The 20,011-nt window shown below is 41.3% G+C and overlaps 1 protein-coding gene across 2 annotated transcripts in view; it reads right to left on the reverse strand.

Annotated features, from left to right (window-relative positions):
• Positions 1–18,772, reverse strand: part of RBM26 (RNA binding motif protein 26) — a 45,659-nt gene extending 26,887 nt beyond the window's left edge. For both annotated transcript variants that reach the window (XM_077927713.1, XM_028728276.2), the window contains exons 1-9: positions 18,446–18,772; positions 8,595–8,713; positions 7,231–7,367; positions 6,457–6,545; positions 4,302–4,519; positions 3,020–3,280; positions 2,491–2,730; positions 1,513–1,650; positions 729–869 (exon numbers count right to left, since the gene is read on the reverse strand). In XM_077927713.1, coding sequence (XP_077783839.1) covers positions 729–869; positions 1,513–1,650; positions 2,491–2,730; positions 3,020–3,280; positions 4,302–4,519; positions 6,457–6,545; positions 7,231–7,367; positions 8,595–8,713; positions 18,446–18,516 — 1,414 coding nt within the window. In that variant the 5' untranslated portion in view covers positions 18,517–18,772. The remainder of the gene's footprint in view (positions 1–728; positions 870–1,512; positions 1,651–2,490; positions 2,731–3,019; positions 3,281–4,301; positions 4,520–6,456; positions 6,546–7,230; positions 7,368–8,594; positions 8,714–18,445) is intronic.
• Between the last annotated feature and the right edge of the window lie 1,239 nt (positions 18,773–20,011).

Genomic DNA, 20,011 nt, shown 5'->3' on the forward strand with positions numbered 1-20,011 from the left:
TCCCCACCAACCATTTAATTTTATTTTTTATTTTTTGGTGCATTTTTTAAATCAAATAATGAACTTGTAAACTGGGACTTGTCCACTTTAATCAATGAAAAACACATCTATTATTTTGGATGGTTTTTGTACATGTGCAGAACAGTATGGGATTAGCTTCTCCACAGTAGAATACCAGTCAAAAACAAACACACACACAAAATCTTGATTTGTTAGTTTCTCTACTTCTTAACATTTCATAACTACATAAATACTTCCTTAAATCAGATAAAAGATGTGACATAGCAAAAACGTATGTTCAAATGATATATTAAGCAGGCTTTTAAAATCTGCCTTTGGACAACATGGGAGGCCCCAAGACATCTTACAAATATAAAAGCATCAATAAAATAGGTAAAACCCATACATACAATAAAATATCACAATAGCATTAAACCAACATTCAGCTAAAAAATTTACAAAAGCAACATTTTCGCTGTCTATGAACAGAGGCTTCCATAATGAGCATGTCGCTGTCAAATAAGTCCTGTATTATCAATATGTTTTATTCTAACATCACAAGTTGGTTAGGCAGCAGAGCTTGGAAAACATCTTGCTCCTAGCAGATTTCAAAATGGCAGAAAATATCACACACACACACACACACGGGCAATTATTCCTAGTACTGTATAACAAAACAATGTTATGACAAGTCTTGAGAACATAGATCAATAAATCTTTCACAATACCTCTTGGTGGCAGGTCCATATCCCCTGATGTAAGTCCTATCAAATTTGGTCTTTGGGCATGCACTCTGTGTCTATACATGGGCCTAGAAGTGATAGTTATACTTGGTGCTTCAGGATTATAGCCATCTGTGTCGTATGTTTCTGTTAAAGAAAAAGTTGTCCAGTTACACTACAATACAGAAAGGGTTACACAGCTCCATATTCAAACAAGGCAGTCTATACAACACTCTCCATAGCTATGAAGCTAAAAATATCTGTAGCGGACAGATCAAAACCTTCCTTTCCTCTGGACAATCTTCGCCAGGATCCAAAGAGCTGCTCTGGCTCCTCTGTGGAGCCTGAACTACCTCAGTGGATTTAAATAATAATAATTCTGTTTTGAATTTGAACATCTGATCCCCATGACAAATTTCGTATTTTGTAGATTTTATCTTATTTTTATCCTGTTGTACACCACTTGGATGGCTTCAGGCTATGAAGCATTCATAAATTTGCAAAAAAATAAATAAATACAAACTGCTTAAGCCCCATGAGTTTCAAAAGTAGTTTGCTGCAAGAAGTTGGCTGCTTGCAAAAAATACATTTCATGTTCCATGGGGCTCGGAACTAATTTTGCAATGCTTTTGATCCTGTTGTCGAGTGTAAAACGACATTCTACAGTTTTATTCTTTGGCAATGACAAGTTTCTACCAGATGATAAAATCTATTACACTCCAATGTCCATTGCATCTGTCTAAGGATAATAAGACTTTCTTTATTATGAGTAAATATTCTAGTACTGCACCTGTAAAAAGAGAGGGTGGAGCAGGCAGTGGCTGGTGATGAATACCGGTTGTTACAACCGTAGGAACAGAACTAGTTGCAGAATTTGGGGGAGCATCCATACCAGAGGGTTGCAAAGGTGGGAGAGGAGGTGGTGGTCCTGCCAAAACCAGAAACAATTTAATACCAAAAGTGAAAAGAAAAAAGCAACCACATACAGCACAAAATATAATATCCTGACCATTGACAGCACTATGGATCTTCAGAGGTAGACAGCAGCATAAAGGCAGACATAGGGATAGAAGAACTCACTGTTTAGCTTCTGGCTGTTTAATTAAGGCTATTCTCAGTATGTAAATAAAGGTCCTGGATGTTTTAACCAATGTTTAACAAGTGTACAGTCACCAGGGAAGCTACTTGCCGCACTATGTAGGTTCACCATAAAAATAGTAGCATGCTGTTCCCTATTACTGTAAGGTGAGGAGTAAAAGGAAAGAGGAGTAGTGCTTGGTTGGTTACAGATTTCAGTTTGGTGCCTGAAACACAATTAGTTCAAACTTCGGCCACCAGAATTTTAAATGCAACAGGTAATAGAGACAATATAAACACTCATCCTTAGAGATACAGTTGGTCTGAATGCAAATTTAATAAATGTGCCAATTTTGACCTTTAAAGCTTACGAGATCTGCACCGTTATACCTAAAAGTACACTTCTTTCTATATATTCCCTCTCCCAGGCAGCAAGACCTTCTGTGCTTGTTTTGCTGAGGCCCTTATGCTTTAAGATGTATCAAGTTGCTGCAAAACCTAGGGACTTCTCAGTGACGGAAATCCAGTTATGGAACTCTATGCCCCAGGATATTTTCTTGTCTTCCTCCTCATTATTAAGAAAACAGGCATTTTCCCCAACTTGGTTTAGAGACATTGTATCTGACCAGTGTTTTAATGGGTTTCAACATAGTACAGTACGTTATTTCGAAATTTAAAAGGTGCATCCTACCTGTAACAGGTGGAAGGCTGGGCGGCAAAGGGCCTGGAGGTGGAACAGGAGGTCTAAGGTTTACAGGAGGAGGAGTAAGAATAGGAGGCGGTGGAGGAAGTCCTGGAGGGGGTGGTCCTTCAACAACCGGGGGCTGTGCTGGAAAAGGCAGTATGCCTGGAAGGTTCACATCTTCTACAACTACAGGGTCACTTCCATGATCAAATGGACACATATCTCCTCTCATACAGAAACCCTTTTCTGAAAAGTTAAAACAGTATGTTATCAGGAAAAGTCTGCAGTGTTCTGAGCAGTGCAAATTAATAGCTTTCCATTCAGTTTCGGAATTGAGTTCATAAACTTCCAATTGCAAAAAAAGCTCCACCCATTTTTACTTTTTATGTTTCACTTGTAAAACAATAAAATGAAATACAAAATACTGAGGATAAGAAATAGTTTAGAAGAAAATATTTAAAATGTCTGGAAGATATAATGGTTATTGTCATCAATGCTCAGCAAGGCAATGGGATAACTCGTTTTTGGTTCTTACCATCATAGTCTCTGCAACGTTTCTTTGGCAGTGGAGGTCTCCCATAGGAATTGTGGTCTAATTGTTCTTCATGAAAATCTGACCAACTTTCAGTAGTATTATTTCCATGGTGAGCAGGAGCGATAACCGTTATAGTGCTACTTAGTGTAGGGGCAGGGTAATGGCTGGATGAAATGTTTGTTACAGAAGATACAGGGGTATAGTTGTTTTCTAATGGCTCTGTTCTGTCCAAGTCGTATTTTGGTTTCCCTATATCTCTTTCTGCAAAGAAGAACAAGGCATCCACATTATGTCAGTAAGACAAGTATTACACAAACTGATGAACATTTTTAAAACTAAAAAAAACTCCCAATCCCAGCTGGTTTATAGATCTGAAAGCATGCAGGGCAGCCAATGGCAACCTCAAATCACATTTAAAAATACAATTGGCTAAGTGTCTTAAATCCTGAAACACATAAATAAAGCCCTTTACTGTGGGACAAATGAGGTATCAAACCCAATGACTTGTTGTGATGTCATTTCATCAGATTTCGCCCAGAGAGAGATCTGGAGGAGGCCCCATGTGTGTGCTCTTCTTCCCCAATAATCTCACCATGGGAAGGAACGGGCAAGTGAACCAGAAGAAAGACCATTCAAATATATAGTTTTTCTTGGTTCAATTGCTCCTTTGCACCTCTAGTGTACAGAGTGTGGAAAAAGCATGTGAGGGAAAGCAAGAAGCATGTGTCTGCTCATCCAGTGCATGAGAACAAACACCACTGAACACCATGGTTTACTTCTAAGTATATATCCACAGGATGGCACTGTACTTAAAACGTATGTGTCTTAGAACACACTTGTGTGGCATATTTGTATATTATTGTCCTGGTACTTTCAAAAGAAATCTTCAGAGCTTTTCTAGAGCAGAAACATAATCATATATATTTATTCCTACTTTATATCCTGCCTCTCCTTTGAGGATCCCAAGGCAGCACATATGATTCCTCGCCTCTCAGCGGTATCCACAGACTTGTCCGTTATTGGCCAGAACATTAATGATCATCTGAATGTATCAAATGATATCTAACCACATATATTGAAAAGTCTCCGGTAAGCAAGTCTTATCCATCCAAACCTGAAAACGTTCATTTTCTACAGAGTACCAATTTGTAGTTTGGAAACAGTCCTACACTCATTCATTCATTTAAGTTTACATATTGCAAAAAAACAAACAAAAAACTTTAAAGCAGTTTACAAAAAGAATTGCGATGCTGCAAGTCAGCATGTGCAGAGCATCACTCACCTCTGCTCCTTGTTCTGCTTCTACTTCGACTCCTGCTCCTGTCGCGGTCTCGATCCCGCAACCTCTCCTTGCTCCAGCTTCTACTGCGACTCCTGCTGTAGCTCCGGCTCCGCCCCCTTCTTCTGTTGTAGCGGTCTCTATAGGACTCTCTTCGCGGGGGATTACGGTCGTAGTCTCTCTTGCGAGAACGCTCCTCTTTCTTTCTTTCATCCCTGCTTCTAAATATTTTGGATTGTTACACAGAAATAAATTCTAGGCTCTAAACAGAAAATTCATACCAAATATAAGAGTGTAACCATTTGTATCAGAATCAGTGAAAATGTTTTTTAAATGAACACAAACACTATTTTAAGTGCCAATTCTGGGCAAAAACAAACTTTGAACCAGCACCAGTTATCACCTACCACAGGTCATTTTAAAAGCTATATAGTTTGGGGCAGTGCTATTTTTCTAGAAAGAGAGGTGCTGGAACTCACCAGGAACACCTTCCTTGTTCGTTTATAATGACAATGGCACCCACCAAAGAGGTGGTGGAACTAAGTCCAGGTGAGTTCCAGCTGAAAAAAAGCCCTGGTTTGGGGGCTTGTTCAGGTATCGATACATCGCCCAGGACTGATCTGAGGGCCAGAGCACAATGGCATCTTTCTGAGCGGTATATCATGAGTGAAATCACCACCGCTCTGGAGTCCCTCTGCTGCCAGCACTCAGAACGCTGAGGGGGAAACGAGCTGCATCAGCCCCAGCCCCATGAGGCGCCAGGGGTCAATGTAGCTTGTCCCCCCCCCCTCCATTTTTCATCATCGTGATGCATTACTATATTGTAATGTTTGGTTGGTGATACATTGTGATGTTGAAAGGCGGTATCGCCCAGCCTTAACTTACACTCCTATTCCCCCCCCCCCATGAACTCCCCATAGATGCAAGAACATGCTATGCTATTTGAGTTTCTGAGCTCAAGGACATGAAGCTCTGTTACTGTATATTAGAAGCAGACTGGCATACCAATAGCACAGCGCCAGTGTTAGAAACTGAGATAGAAAAGCTAGGAGCTCCATGACACCTTAAACCTAGATTATGGGTGCATCAACGGAATGTCTCAGCACGCTGTTTTATAACAAGAATACAAAGCTGAAAATGAATGAACTGCAGCTAAAATATTATGCTCATTTTTCACAGGTCTCTTCTCCAGACTTCAGAGAGTAGCTGGAACTGGGGAGGCAGAAAAAAGTCCTCCTTTCCTTCCATTCTGAAGTTTTAATCTGAAATCTCAGGTGCAGTACCGCGCCCAGAGCTGAGAAGCTGCTCACACTAATGACATCCCATGTTGCAAAATGCGCCTAGAACAACGCAAGTTTTGAGCTGCACAGCAGACACCCTCCTTCTCTCATTGGAAACACAGGAGCAGAGAAAAAAGTCTGCCCCGATGTAGACTCTCACAAGAGAAAACAAAGCAAATGAAAGGGGAGAGAATACTTCAAATTACCCAGCAATGTAATGTAAAGTGGCTTATATTTCCACTGTTTGATATGCAGCCTAGACCTTCATGAGCTCAGACATTCTTAGCAGTAGCCAAGGCAGGATTTGCTTCCATGAAAAATGGATGCATACCAAAGGCAAATCCTAATTCAAATGCAATAATCTGTGCATAGTGGGGTGCTTTCCTGCAGATGCAAGTGTTGTGCATTTTCCCCAATTTATCATACAAAATGTATATTGACTCAAGACAATCACCATCCGTTTAAGTGGGTGTAAAAAACACTGATGATGCAGAGTTGTTGTAGGAAAATTCAGAGGTTGACAATTTTCTAATACAAAATTAACTAAGGTGCTCTTTAACTTCAAAACTGCCAGGTGGAAGGAGATAGCTATGTTTGAAAGCACACTCCCTTATGTATCTATAAAAACTTCATTAAAAACTACAAAATTTGGATTGTGCTCTGTATGTATTACACATGGAGACTTGCTCATTTATACCTTTGTATCCTTGCCATATAATTTGTTTCAAACGGCTGTAACAGCAAACAATGTAACTAAATCCACCTCAAAACATTTATACATGAAAAAGGAAGGCAAAGCCAGTAAAAAACAATAACATGAAAACTTTATTAAATAACCTCTCCTGGTTTTTACTACAAGGGACAGAATACATGATCACCTGGTTTCTCGATAGCGTGAACTTGACTGAGGGGGACTATGGTTTAGCCTTCTAGAAAACTTTTTCTCTCGCTCTTCCTCTTTAATGACCTTGATAAAGGAGGAAAATGAAAATCAGACAACAGTACAGCACCCAGAGAAACATCCAGCAACCAAACAAAATAGAACCATTTCAAAATCCTTCTCAAGAATTCTATGCCCTCAGCCCTCAGACCTGCACATCTTTGTAATAAAGAAGATGCTTTGACATGAGAATTTGAAGTTTAGAAGAGGCATCAGGCAAAAAATTCCACTTCTCCCATGCCTTGGGTTAATTAAACAATCAATGGCCTTTTAAACTGGGAGATATTGCTTTTGTTTGTTACTATGATATACCCTTTTGTGCTTTTATATTGCAAATTGCTCTGTGAACTTTGGATGAAGGGCGGTGTAGAAATTTATAAACATAATGAGTAACACAATAAATAAGGGTTTTTAGACATATATGTGATAATCCACTCTCGCTCCGGGTTCGCCAAACAAATATTGCACCTGTAAATACTAGTCCCACACCCTTGATCCAATAGTAACACCCATAGCTTCATTCTCTAAGGTTCACTATCTCTATCATGTAGTTAAGAGTCACCAAGTGAAGTTTATCCTCAACGATCACCTATCAAAAGTATTGAGCTTTAAGAAATTGGCATTTAAATGCATTGCAATTGAAAACAGATTAAACATACAGACGCAAATTGCAAGATACGCATTAAGAAGAGGATGCATGACTGATCCCTACCTCTTCCTTCTTAGTTTCTTTTTCCTGATGCTGAAAAAAGTCTGATTTCAGGCTTCCCGATGTCGGCTGCTCCGGTGGAGGTAGATAGCTCTTTGTATTCACAGCATCAAAAAGTTTTTCTACGAATATCTGGGTCTCTAAAACAAGATCCAAAGGTAACACTTGACAAACAATTTCTATGGCTAGTATTACTCAGAATTCAATTAGCCATTTTGAATCGGTTGAGCAAATGGTCACCCTCCTGTTTGCTTGGGGTACATGACAACTGTAGGCAGTAGAGAAGACCAACAGTAACCCTTTCACCAACCCTTTCCCATCAATGGCACAGTGCTATCCCCAAAACCCATCCCTGGAGCTTTCAATCTTGAGAAAAGCAGCATCAGGCATTCATCTGCCTCCTCAAGTGTTGGCAGACGCTTTATAGACAGCACATGGGAAAAGAGCAGTTCTGGCAAGCAGAGCACAGAGGAGAGAGAAGAGAAGTATATCTACTATGCACTTTGGAAAGTTTTGTTCGTCTGTTCTCTATAGGTTGCCTCTTGATATACCATCACCAAACTTGGTAGAAGAATGCCCAAGGTGGGGGCGGTAGTCTTCGTCAATGTTTGGATGCCAGGAGGCATTTTGAATCAAGATGGTAGACTAAAACACAACTTTGGGATGACTACAATCAATTTTTGGAGTGACAGATACAAACTCAAAAACTGCACTATTCATTTAAAAATGACAAAATGTTTGGGTTTATAAAAATGACTGGGGAGTGCTCTGTAATTGAAAGCAGTTGATTTATTATATTAACAGTCATACCTCGAAGTCAAACACCTTACGAGTAGAACGTTTTGGCTCCCGAATGCTGCAAACCCAGAAGTTCCAGTTTGTGAATGTTCTTTGGAACCCAAACGCCCGACGCGGGTTCCGCAGGAGCTTCCTGCAGCCTATCAGAAGCCACGGCTTGATTTCCGAACATTTTGGAAGTCAAACAGACTTCCGGAACGGATTCCATTCGACTTCCAAGGTATGACTGTATTTTTTATATATCTAAGGCATCTACTATTTAATTCTTAGTGTTTCTAATACTTAATTCTAGATGATTATCCAATAACCACTCAAAAGGATTCAGAGCTTCCAAGAGTGAAACATATGATGCATTTATTTTCTACAACAGGATTTGAGTATCTGTAATGTCTCTTAGATGTTATACACTACTTTATTTCTTTGAATCAACAAATCTGTTGGGCTGCATACTTTTTTGTTCTATTTAATGCAGAGCCATTCAGCCCAGGATGCAATAATAATCATATACAATTAATTCAAGATGGAGTCAGAATTCAAAACAAGTCAGTGATATATTTACAAGAGCTTACCCTTTTGAAGAAACACATCCAACTGATCAACACATAGTGCCCTCAGTTCTTTCTCACTTTTATCCTTCTTTACCAAAGCAAGAACATACTTAGCTAGAGCTGATGGGTCTGCATCACATCTGTAAAAGGAGCAAAACAAGACTGCTGTCAGTAATGAAGATATCCTAAAAAGTTAACTCGAGCTGGTGCAGTATGCCCAGGGTGTTCCGTATCTTTACAATTTCATTTTGCATTGATGTGTGTTATATAAAATGAATCAAGTGTCAACTTCTACTGAAAAAGCCAGTCTATGAATCAATTTGTTTTACTTTACTGCATTTTGGACCACTGTTGTGCTCATAGCTGTTCCCAAGGGTTACCCGGCCTTCAGTGACGGGGTCAAAATGTGTAAGGTTGACCCAAAATGCTGGGCATTGTGTACCCTTCAGCCAGGCTTTCTGCAAAGTATTAAATCCCCTTTGCCCCAACCATTAAAATACAGGCATGACCATTTTAGGAGCATTCAACTGATGTGTAATTGCCAACACTTGGGAGCTTTTGGATGTGGAATGGGGGCGGGGCAGAACAGGACTGGCTAATATATGCTCCACCGACATGTACAGGGGGGCAAGAACAGAAACCCCACGCAACATGGTCACCGCCTGTAACATTTTGCTACTTAGTAAAGGAATTGTGGCCTCTGCTGTTCTTACTTATTTAAAAAAAGGTGTGTGAAGTTTCACTGGAATAGTTTTACCATTGTGATGTTCATTTTATCAATGATAATTACTGGGCTTCTAGCCATTAGTTACTGTTCTGCAGACTATATGTAATTAGCTGATGAGGTATGACACAGAGAAAAAGAGAACCGGCTAATACTAAACATAAAAGCATTTCATGGCTAACCAAAAGTTGGCTCAAGGACAATCACATTGTCACTTATTTCTTAACCATCTATTGACAAGTGGGGTTAAATGCACCCCAACAGCACTGAAAAAGCATTCATAAAACTTTTGGGTTCTTCCACAATTCAATGTTGCAAATAGTCCTCAATGATGAAAGGTTGTGGAATACTGTTATATATTGATACCTGTATGTATTTAGCTTGTTATAATACAGTTCTATTTAAAAAAGCACTATGGTGAAGTATAAATTGCCATAGGTTGTTTCTGTGAGGATTAAATTATGGAAAAATCAAGGTTTTAACTTTTACAACTTTTGATGTCAATTCTGCCACTACTGTAGTAACTGAGAAACCATAAAAGCTGCACAAAAGTCCAAGAAGTCAACATGATCCCAAGACATTCACTTCCTTTAACACCACCACAAATGGTATCAGGGCAGGGTCAATAACATTCCACACATTTACCACCAAATTGCTTTAGAGTTCCAGATAAAGGGAGATCTAGGCTTTTCAATATGCTCATACACGTCATCTTCAAATTTACTTATCCAACTAGAGTATCCTTAAGATGTAGGTGTGATACACGACTGGCGTGGGTTCAGCTGAAACTTTACTAACTTGTTTCATCATTGTGCATCTATCTAAAGGAGACTAATTTCAGTCTCTCTGTGGAGGAGTGTGATATTCCATCTAAACAAGTAATGTTCTCTGACTGTCATGATCAAAGTAGCCTTAAAGAGATGGTTCAAGGAAACTGGGAACACCTGAAAGCATCAACGGTCTTTGCAAGACTGGATGTTCTTTTAAATTAAAAATTAACGTTACACTATTTTAAATATTCCTTATCCATCATGTTCTTCAAGATAAAACAGTCGGTCACTTGCACAAAGATTAGAAAAAACACCGAACATAATATTAAACATAAGCACTTCCCATTCTTAAAAACAAGATACAAGGTGTATCTAGCCACCCAGAGCGGTGGGACAACCCAATCAGATGGGCGGCATACAAATAATATAATTTGTTGTTGTTGTTGTACTGAGAATAGAACCACTGAAATTAATAAGTACATTAAATTTCAATGGGTCTACCAATAGAACTTAGCTGGCTACAACCCACCATTTTGAGGCACTTAAAAATAATAACAATACAGTGATTGAGTACCAAGTAACTGAAGTTTGTGAAATATGGTATAGGATACCTTAAAGCAGCGGTTTTCAACCAGTGTGCCATGGCACCCTGGGGTGCCTTGAAAGAAGGTCAGATGTGCCACAGGCAATACTGGCCTCAGTCCCTCTTTCCTCCCCTCCCTCCTCTGATGTCCTCTCATGTGTCTGCCTCCAAGGGCTTTCAAGCCCTGGCTACAAGCTCCCCAGGCGAATGGTGTGTCTCAGGGACTGGTCAGGGGGTGCTAGTTGCCCAGAGCTGAGGAAGCCTTGGAGCAAGCAAGCAAGCAGGCGAGGGAGCTCAGCCAGCCAGTCCGCCAGGTCCTTGCTGTTGGGAATGGACAGACAAGTGGGAGGCCTGGCAGACGGGCATGGTTCTGCCTTTCTTGTGCTTGCTGTGTGCAAGGCTTGCCTAGGAGCCTGAGAGTCTGGTTCTGAAAGGGTGCCTTTCCACCACACAGACCCAGCAGCACCCGCTGCTGCTATTGCTGCCTCCCAAAGTGAGTAAGGTGCTGGCCTCATGTTCACCTCTGGCCAGGCTCCGTTGGGCCACCAAGGCTGGGGGCATCCTCTTCCCAGGCCCCTGTGAGGCAGTGTGAGGAGGCACCTCTCTTTGGGGGAGGGAGCTCAGAGACCAGGGTTGGCAGTAGTGACTGCCTGGAGGACTTCCAAGGACAGGTAAGAGGAGGTTGAGGAAACACTCCACAAGGGAGGGTGTTCAAAAAAGGGTAAGAGGCTGCCAGTTCTGCGAGAAAGGGGTGACATAACTGGGCTCCTGAGCCCCACAGGGGTGCAGCAGAAAAATGGAGTTGGTCAAGAGAGCTGTGGACCCAAAAAGGTTGAAAACCTCTGTCTTAAAATTTCAAAGTTATCAGTGAAAGGTCCCCTACCAGTATTACATTAAAATTTCTAAGCATTTCAGAAATTCATACATCTATTATATAGTCTGCACAGTATATGGCCACTGAATTAATGTTTCATAGAATCATAGAACTGCAGAGCTGGAAGGGACCCCAAGGGTCATTTAGTCCAACCCCAGCAATGCTGGACTCTCACCTAAATCATAGCTGACAGATGGCCAACCAACCTCTGCATAAAAACCTCCAAGGATGCAGACTCTACCACCTCTCATGGGAGTCTGTTCTACTGTTTAATCTTCTGGAAACCACCTCCTCTGTTGGATTTACATTGTTCTCTTCTGTTTGGAACAGTTTACATACATTATCATTGCAATTGCTTTATCTGTTTTCATAATTTTGCATTTTATTGTTGTAACCCATCCTGGGACCTTACCATGAAGGGTGCATAGGAAATCTTAAAGATAAATTTAAAAATGTGAGCTTCTCAGAAATTCAACAGTCTGACTCAAGCATGAAAATCATGTTGAGTAAAGAGGAAGGTGAGCCAACAATGGTGCTGGAATGATAACAAAAGACCTTGTAGGGGCTGGTTGCCATGATGATGTCCCTTGTTGTGTACCCTTTAAAACCTTTACCATATGAAGCTTCCTGTGTCATGATTCCCCTGGATGCATCAAGTTCAGAAGCTTACATCTGCTTCAAATGTTTCAAAACCAAGCTAGACTGCAACACACACTTGTTAAAAATCACTGTATTTTGCAGTTACTCAGCAAACCTTTCGAGGCTGGAGAGTTTACACAATTACACGGTACAAGATTAAAAACCTTTAAAAAAGAAGTCATTTAAAAAATGGAAGTTTAGCTCTCTTGTCAATTACAGACATTCTTCCAGTTTTTATATAGCTCACAAACTCATTCAAACTATTTACATACAACATTTACCATTTTTAATTGACTTGTTGACAAGAATCTTGTTGCCAATATGGCATAGCATCATAATTTGTTTAGCCATCTGAGCAAATATTTCCAGAAATCAAGTTTCAGAAGCCCAATGAAAGTTATAAATGTATACCCCACTTCTGAGCTACAAACTCTGCCCACTCAGCAACATTCAGTTGTACACACTTTATCTTTGTATTCTTTTGGATAACATTTTATAAAAGTGGTGCAAACAGCAAAGAACAAATCCCACTACTAGTAGCTTACCTGCAACATCATATTTTCCAAACATAACAGTTTTTAGTGCAGTTCCCTGGGAGCAAAATGAATGGGTCATCCATGCAACTTGCTCATATATTAAACTACATATAAAGAATCCAAATGACATGAAAAATGTGAGAAAATCAAAGAAACCAGGAGGCCAAAAACTTTTAGAATATAGGAAGAAAACAAATCCTATCAGGAAGTTAAAAAAGGAGGACTTTAAGTCCCCAAACAGGCAAGTGCAGAAATTCATTACAAAATAAAGTATGTCCATCACGCTGTATTTACTCGAATCTAATGCTCACATTTTTTTGCCAAATGACGTTGCGAAAATTAAGGTGTGCATAAGATTCTATGGCACATTTACATTCGCCAGCAAATACTTTTTCGGTTTCAAGGTTCTGAAAATTGATGTGTGCATTAGATTCAATGGCATATTAGATTCAAGTAAATAAGTGATCTCCTTCTTCAATTTCTATTCCACATTGTGACGATTCAGTCAAGCCATTTTATCATTTATTCAGGCAACGTAAATGGAATAGAAATTTCTTTGCATCAGAAATGTATACAATGCATTTCAGTTTACTGTTCCAATAAATGTCTGCATCACTTTGAGGCTTTGCCTCCTTTTGGGGACTTGCAGGCCTCTCAATGCTGCCCCTTCCTCTTCCTGCCCAAAGATTTCTCCTACACACAGCTTATTTACGGTAATATAAAAGATGGGAAACCAAAGTAATAATAAAACCATGAACTACATTTAAACCATCTCCTTGATTGTATTCCCGTCATAATGAATTACAGCAACAAAATCCCAGGGCATTTAACAAGCAGAAGGAACACTTTCCATTTTAATGAGCCTATGCTTCTACAATGTCTCTGTACAATACAAATGTTTAACCATGATTTCCCAAAATAACCTGAGTTAGAAAATAGTAAGCTTGTGCAAAAAGTATCATTCCAAGAGAACTAAAGGACAATAGGTTGAATATCCTGAAAAAGCCAAATCAAACAAGTAGTTCAAATGAGAAATAAATATGATTGAAAACTCCAGGGAGCACTGCAGTGAATCAACACGGCAACAACAATGACTGAAAGTGTTTGCCCAGTCTACACGGACAGCACCTCCAGGGATGTTTTTAAACTAGGAGACAAGTATATTAACAAGGAAAACAGGGAGAAAGACTGTTCAGAATAATAATCAAAACCTATTTTCGCAATAACCATTCCATATTTACTTATTGTGTTCACAAGACTGCTGTCTTATGAGGACACTCATCTTTTATCAGATAGATTCTCCATTAAGAAAATCTACCATATTTGAAGTGGCATCGGTAGCCAAATGAAAGAAAAGTTTATGCATGTTTCTTGTTGAGATTGATTGCAAAGAAGTCTCCATGTTTGGTATCAAAAAGTGATATTAATTAAAAAAAGGATTCCAAGTCAATGTTTTCCTTAGCCACATATTTATTTGCAAAGAATAGCTTGGTCCAGACATGCAGAACTATAAGATGGAAATGGGAATGGCAGAACACACCATCTCACTTCAGACGATGGAATGAATCACATTTTTTAAAGCTCTCTGGTGTGAAAAAAAAGTGTGCTCATCCAGTGCAACAAGAACAAGGCTGAACTAGAATCTTTCTCCATGGTGTGCTACTATTACTTGCAAATGTAGCTATGTAATTTGCTACTCACTTAGGGCTGGTAATAATCGTTTCCGAAGATCACCTGAAAGTTCAAGGTGAACCTGCCAAAGCAACTATTGCTGCACTATGCTACTCTGCCCCAAGCAGGTAAATAGTGAATGCTACAATGGTTGTATTTATTCCCTCAACTCTACCTAGATAAGACCTTTTGCTTGTTAAGAAGGCTAGACAACAGAGCACTAGGACTGCATCAGCAGCAGTGCTGCATTTCCCAGCTCCACAATTAACAGAAAAGTACTATGCAATATAGGAAATGACCATACATTTAGTCAAAGCAGCTCAGTATTATCTAGACCCGTGATTCCCTAACACTTTCCCCTCTATGAACCGCTTGAAAATTAGACTCTTGAAGGGCCACTTAATGATTTCCCACCCCATCCCCACGTGCCTATTGTAGCTATTGTAATGCACTAGGCGAAATATGATTCTATGATTCTATGATTCTATTCTATGATTCTATGAAATGATGTGTGACTTCTATTTGCATTTTAACTGCTTCTTTCATTTCTTATCCAACACTGATTACAAGTTGAAGTCCACAGAATTCACAGGCAAACTGTGGAACACCAGAATGATGTTTGTGGACCACAGTTTGTGAACCCCTGGTCTAGACTGACAATGGCTCTCCAGGGTTTCTAGCAGAATTTCTCTTAGCCCTACCTGGAGTTGCCAGGGATTGAACCTCCATGCTAAGAAAATGTTCTGCTTCTGAGCTGCAGCCCTTCTCATTTTATGAAGTGGCTACATGTGTCCTATCTCTTCTGTTCTTAAGGCAGAGAGCAACCACAATGCAGTGCCGCTTTTACCAACAAGATGTAGCAGATGACCAACCACTCCTGAAACCTAACTGCAAAACTGCACAAAAATATACATATCTGACAAAGGATTTCAAGATTTCCCCTTGTTTGCACATATACACATGAATGTTTCCACACACAGCACACTTCACTGGGCACAAGAGTTAAAGAATCGTCTTGCATTTTCAGTACAGTGGTACCTCGAGTTACATACACTTCAGGTTACATACGCTTCAGGTTACAGACTCCGCTAACCTAGAAATAGTACCTTGGGTTAAGAACTTTGCTTCAGGATGAGAACAGAAATCGCATGGCGGTGGTGCGGCAGCAGCGGGAGGCCCCATTAGCTAAAGTGATGCTTCAGGTTAAGAACAGTTTCAGGTTAAGAACAGACCTCCGGAACGAAGTAAGTACGTAACCAGAGGTACCACTGTATTTATTTGGCACCCAAAATCACACCTTTAGAATCTAAATGGTCATCTGCTCCTTCCAGGACTTTTGTGTTAAAAAAGCTCCTATTGCATTTCCATCTAGGGTTCACTATCCTCAGCCAAACAAATCAGCTCTTGCAAAGAATGTAACGATTTCTGTACAAGTCCCTACTTCTGCATTTGAAACAAGAATCCCTGGCGTGACCAAAAACTGGACAAACTGAGAATCAATGATAACTCTTCATACCATTTCTTATCACGCTGGTTATGGAGGCTTAATCTGCACACAGCATAAGATTGTTAATCTCAGGGTTGTGGGTTTGAGCCCCATATTGGGCAAGAGAGTCCTGCATTGCAGAGGATTGGGATAAATGACCCTTGGGGTACCTTCCAACTCTACAATTCTGTAATCCCAAAATGTAGTTACACATCCAGAAATCAACTTACAGTGTTCAATTTCTGAGACAATGCAAAGGAGTAGCACAGTCACTAAATTTTCTTATCGTGTTTTGTCCATTCTGCTTTTATGCAGTAAGTTATATTAAAATGATGTTTTGTTATGTTAAAAGAATTACTGATTCTTCATCCCAGGAGTATTTCCACTGTACCAACACCCTGCTTTGCCACAAATCACAATTTTTCTACCTATCAGCTGCACGGTGCAAACCCTTTGAATTGGTGGTAGCCCGGAAATAGCTGGCAAGAATAAACATCTATTAAAAACACACTGCACTCTCAAACTTTTGTGTCAACAATTCAATTCAAAGCACCAAAGAGTGAACCAAGAATTCAATTTAATACATTGTTGGGCAAGAGTCTCAAACAGGAAAACAGTTGACATTTTAAAAAAAAATTGCAACTGAACTTTTACTTTTACCCTTTAATTCCTTGCTCACAAGGAACTGTGAAACATACGACTTTATGACAGAAGTGCATAAAGCATTTGTTAATTAAGTGTGCTTTCTCATAAGGAAACTATACATCGTCCAATGTGATGGCAGTATAATTCTATACAGCATCAGTTATTTACACACTATAAAGTCTGAAACATATATATGTAAGAGTCAGGTGTACCAGATCAAGGTATACATACATACATAACCCATAGGTGCAGATCAGTTAAGCACAGCAAACTTTCACAACAACTACAGCAAGGGAAGGTCAAGTCACCCATCCTCTTGCGCAGCAGTGCCCTTCCACAAACTTTGAGGCAGCAATACCTATGTGGGCTAATTTCCAACTTTTGTTTCGAGTTGTACCACTACAGGCTGCAGGTATAGGGGCTGTCGTGAGTTGAAAGCACCTCCATACACAATGTTCCCCCCTCCTCCACCCCACCAAAGACAAAAAACAAACACACCTTCACAGAGTGAACTAGATCAGTGGTTCCCAATTAGCTAATTACTGAAGACCCCCTATTTTTCAAAATCCAAGCCATGGGAAAATTTGATAACTCTATGGTAGCTACCTCTGCAAGGCAATTTTTTGAACGAAATGTGGAGCAGCCCCTAATAAGCAAACAATTTTAGGTACACTAAAAAAAAGACGATAAAATTTGTGATATTACCATGCAAAAAATTATTTGAGGGAGAAGCAAGGGATGGAGTTGCAGACCCCCGGGATAGGTTCTGTGGACCCCCAGGGGTCCCTGGACCCCTAATTGGGAACAGTGATTCAATAATCATAAGGTGATGATGGTTTTCTTGCTAACCACAGACAGCCTTTAAGGCTGTCACTTTCTGTTTGGGTAGTGCACTGCAATAGCTTTGAACAGAACACGTCTGCTACTTTTAAACTGCCTACACCCAGCGTTCGAAACTCCCATTATTCGAGGCGTGTTCTGTGACAGGGAAATCATTAGCGTGAGCCGTTTCTGAGTTTTGGGCGCAGTACAGCACCTGAGATTTCTGCTTAAAACTGCAGAGTGGAAGGAAAGGAGGACCTTTTTCGGCCTCCCCACTTCCAGCTGCTCTCCGAAGACTGGAGAAGAGGCCCTCTTAAGAATACAGTGGTACCTCGGGTTAAGTACTTAATTCGTTCCGGAGGTCCGTTCTTAACCTGAAACTGTTCTTAACCTGAAGCACCACTTTACCTAATGGGGCCTCCTGCTGCCGCCACGTGATTTCTGTTCTCATTCTGAAGCAAAGTTCTTAACCGAAGGTACTGTTTCTGGGTTAGTGGAGTCTGTAACCTGAAGCTTATGTAACCCGAGGTACCACTGTATTAGGGAGGACCAGACCATGTGCAAAATCAATGTAACATTTTAGCTGCTGTTCATTCATTTACAGCTTTGTATTCTTGCTAAGACAATAAAAAAGCACAGTGGAGCCCATAACCTAGGTTTAAGGTGCCACAGGGCTCCTAGCTTTCCCATCTCGGTTTCTAACACTGGCATTCCAGTTTGCTTCTGAGGTACAGTAACAGAGCTTCACGTCTCGAAGCTGTTCAGACACTCCAACGGCATAGGGTGTTCATGGTTGGGGGGGGAACAGGGGTGTGTTAGGGCTAGGCGACCCCACTTTTCAACACCCCCAGCCAAACCTTGCAACGTAGTCACGCGTCGCGATTGGGAACGACTGAACCAGATGCAAGGGAGGATGAAGAAGTCAGGTTTCTGCACACCAGACACCCCCACCCACCCACCCCAGTGACACCATGGGTCCATTTTTGCAACCCCCGCTTGCAGAGCCTCCACGCGGGCGGGTGCGCATTTATGCACCTCCGCACACGCATATGCAGGATGAAGGCGCCCTGAATACACGTGTGCGCGCGCGTTCAGACGTTCCCCACCCTCCCTCCTACTCACATGGGCGCCAAGGTCTTGCTGAGCCACGATTTCAGCGCCTCGAAGTTTTCTATGATCATTCTCGCCACCATCCAGAGCCGGCCCGAGCCCCGCCTCCTCAGGCAGCGGTGACGAGGGCTTGGCGGCGAGGGCCCCGGGCCTGAGGGGACGCCGAGAGAGAGGCCCGAGCCAAGGAAAGGGGCAACGGCAGGCGGCCGGGCAGCCTCCCCGGCCCTGACCCCGGAATGCTTATGCGGACGCGGCCCCAGCTAAAGCCTCTCTCCTTTCTTTCTTATTTCCACCCCCCCCTTTTCCCGCCCCTTCCCTTCCTTTCCTCGTCTTCTTTTCGCGCAAGGAACAACTAAGATGGCGGCGGGGAAGCGTCGCGAGGCTTGCGGAAACCTCGCGAGGGGGCGCAACGGGCGGGGAAAGCGGGAGGCGGAAGAGCGAGCTAGCGCGCAGGCGCACGGCGGGGCGGGGGGGGGACGGGGCGTCACTAGCCGGAGGAGGCTGCGCGCGCATCCCCGGCTGGTTTGAAGGGCCGGGATCTCCTTCAAAAGAGGGGCGGAGAGGGGGGCGTGGCCCGTCGGAGGGTATGGAGTTACAATATATGCAATCCCGAGCCGAGGAGATAAATAATTATACAACCTTCAGAAGGCATCTGAAGGCAGCCCTGTAGAGAGAAGTTTTTTAGTGTTTTATTTTTATTATGCTTTTTATATGTTGAAAGCTGCCCAGAGTGGCTGCAGCAACTTACACAGCTGCAAAGAAAACGTTTTAAATGTGTTTTAAAGTGCAATACACAAATGTAATTCTAGATGGCGACAGTGAACTCTGCAAAATTCAATGCATTTTTCAAAACATTTTTTTAAAAAAAGCATTTTCACAGCATTTGTTTATATGTGTGTAGATTCCACCCCAGTCTTGGGAGGGCGGGGAATAAATAATAAAATTATTATTATTATTATTATTATTGAATAAGATGTACCTATTTTCATTGGAGAAATGTTGGAGGGTTTGGAATTTCCGCCCTCTATATAAATGTTCTTGTGTGCCTGGAATGAGCCCATTCTGCCACAATGTGCTTGCCTTTCCGCGTTCTGCAAGACTCTCCTGCGTCTGGCGTATGACGTAAGCTGCGCCTTTGGAACATGTCCTGATGCCTTATGCTTCTTTTCTCCTCTTGCTCACCCCAGTTACTTAGCAGAAAGTCCTGCCAAACCCTGCAGGAATCACTTTCAGGAAAAGTTTGCAAAGCTCTTATTATACCACAAACTCAGCACTCAGTCGCTAAAGTGGATTGGAAACTCTATTCATAAATATTCACTGGGGAAACAGCTATTTTGCCCATTTTTGCCTACCCTAACACCGAATATAGCAGGTTGTGGGGAGTGTATTGAAGTGTGTCTCGCTGCCATTAAGTGGGTTTGAATATACTAATATGGAATAACAAACTGTATTAGTGATGTAATTACAAAATGAAGAATTAACTTCATGATTTAGCTGGACTCAGGGCTGGAGGAACAGCAGCACTTGTAACTCTCCATGCTTTATGATAGAACATTTTCATGCTGGATGCAGTGTTGT

This window comes from Podarcis muralis, chromosome 4 (assembly GCF_964188315.1).
Source record: "Podarcis muralis chromosome 4, rPodMur119.hap1.1, whole genome shotgun sequence".
Lineage (NCBI taxonomy): Eukaryota > Metazoa > Chordata > Lepidosauria > Squamata > Lacertidae > Podarcis > Podarcis muralis.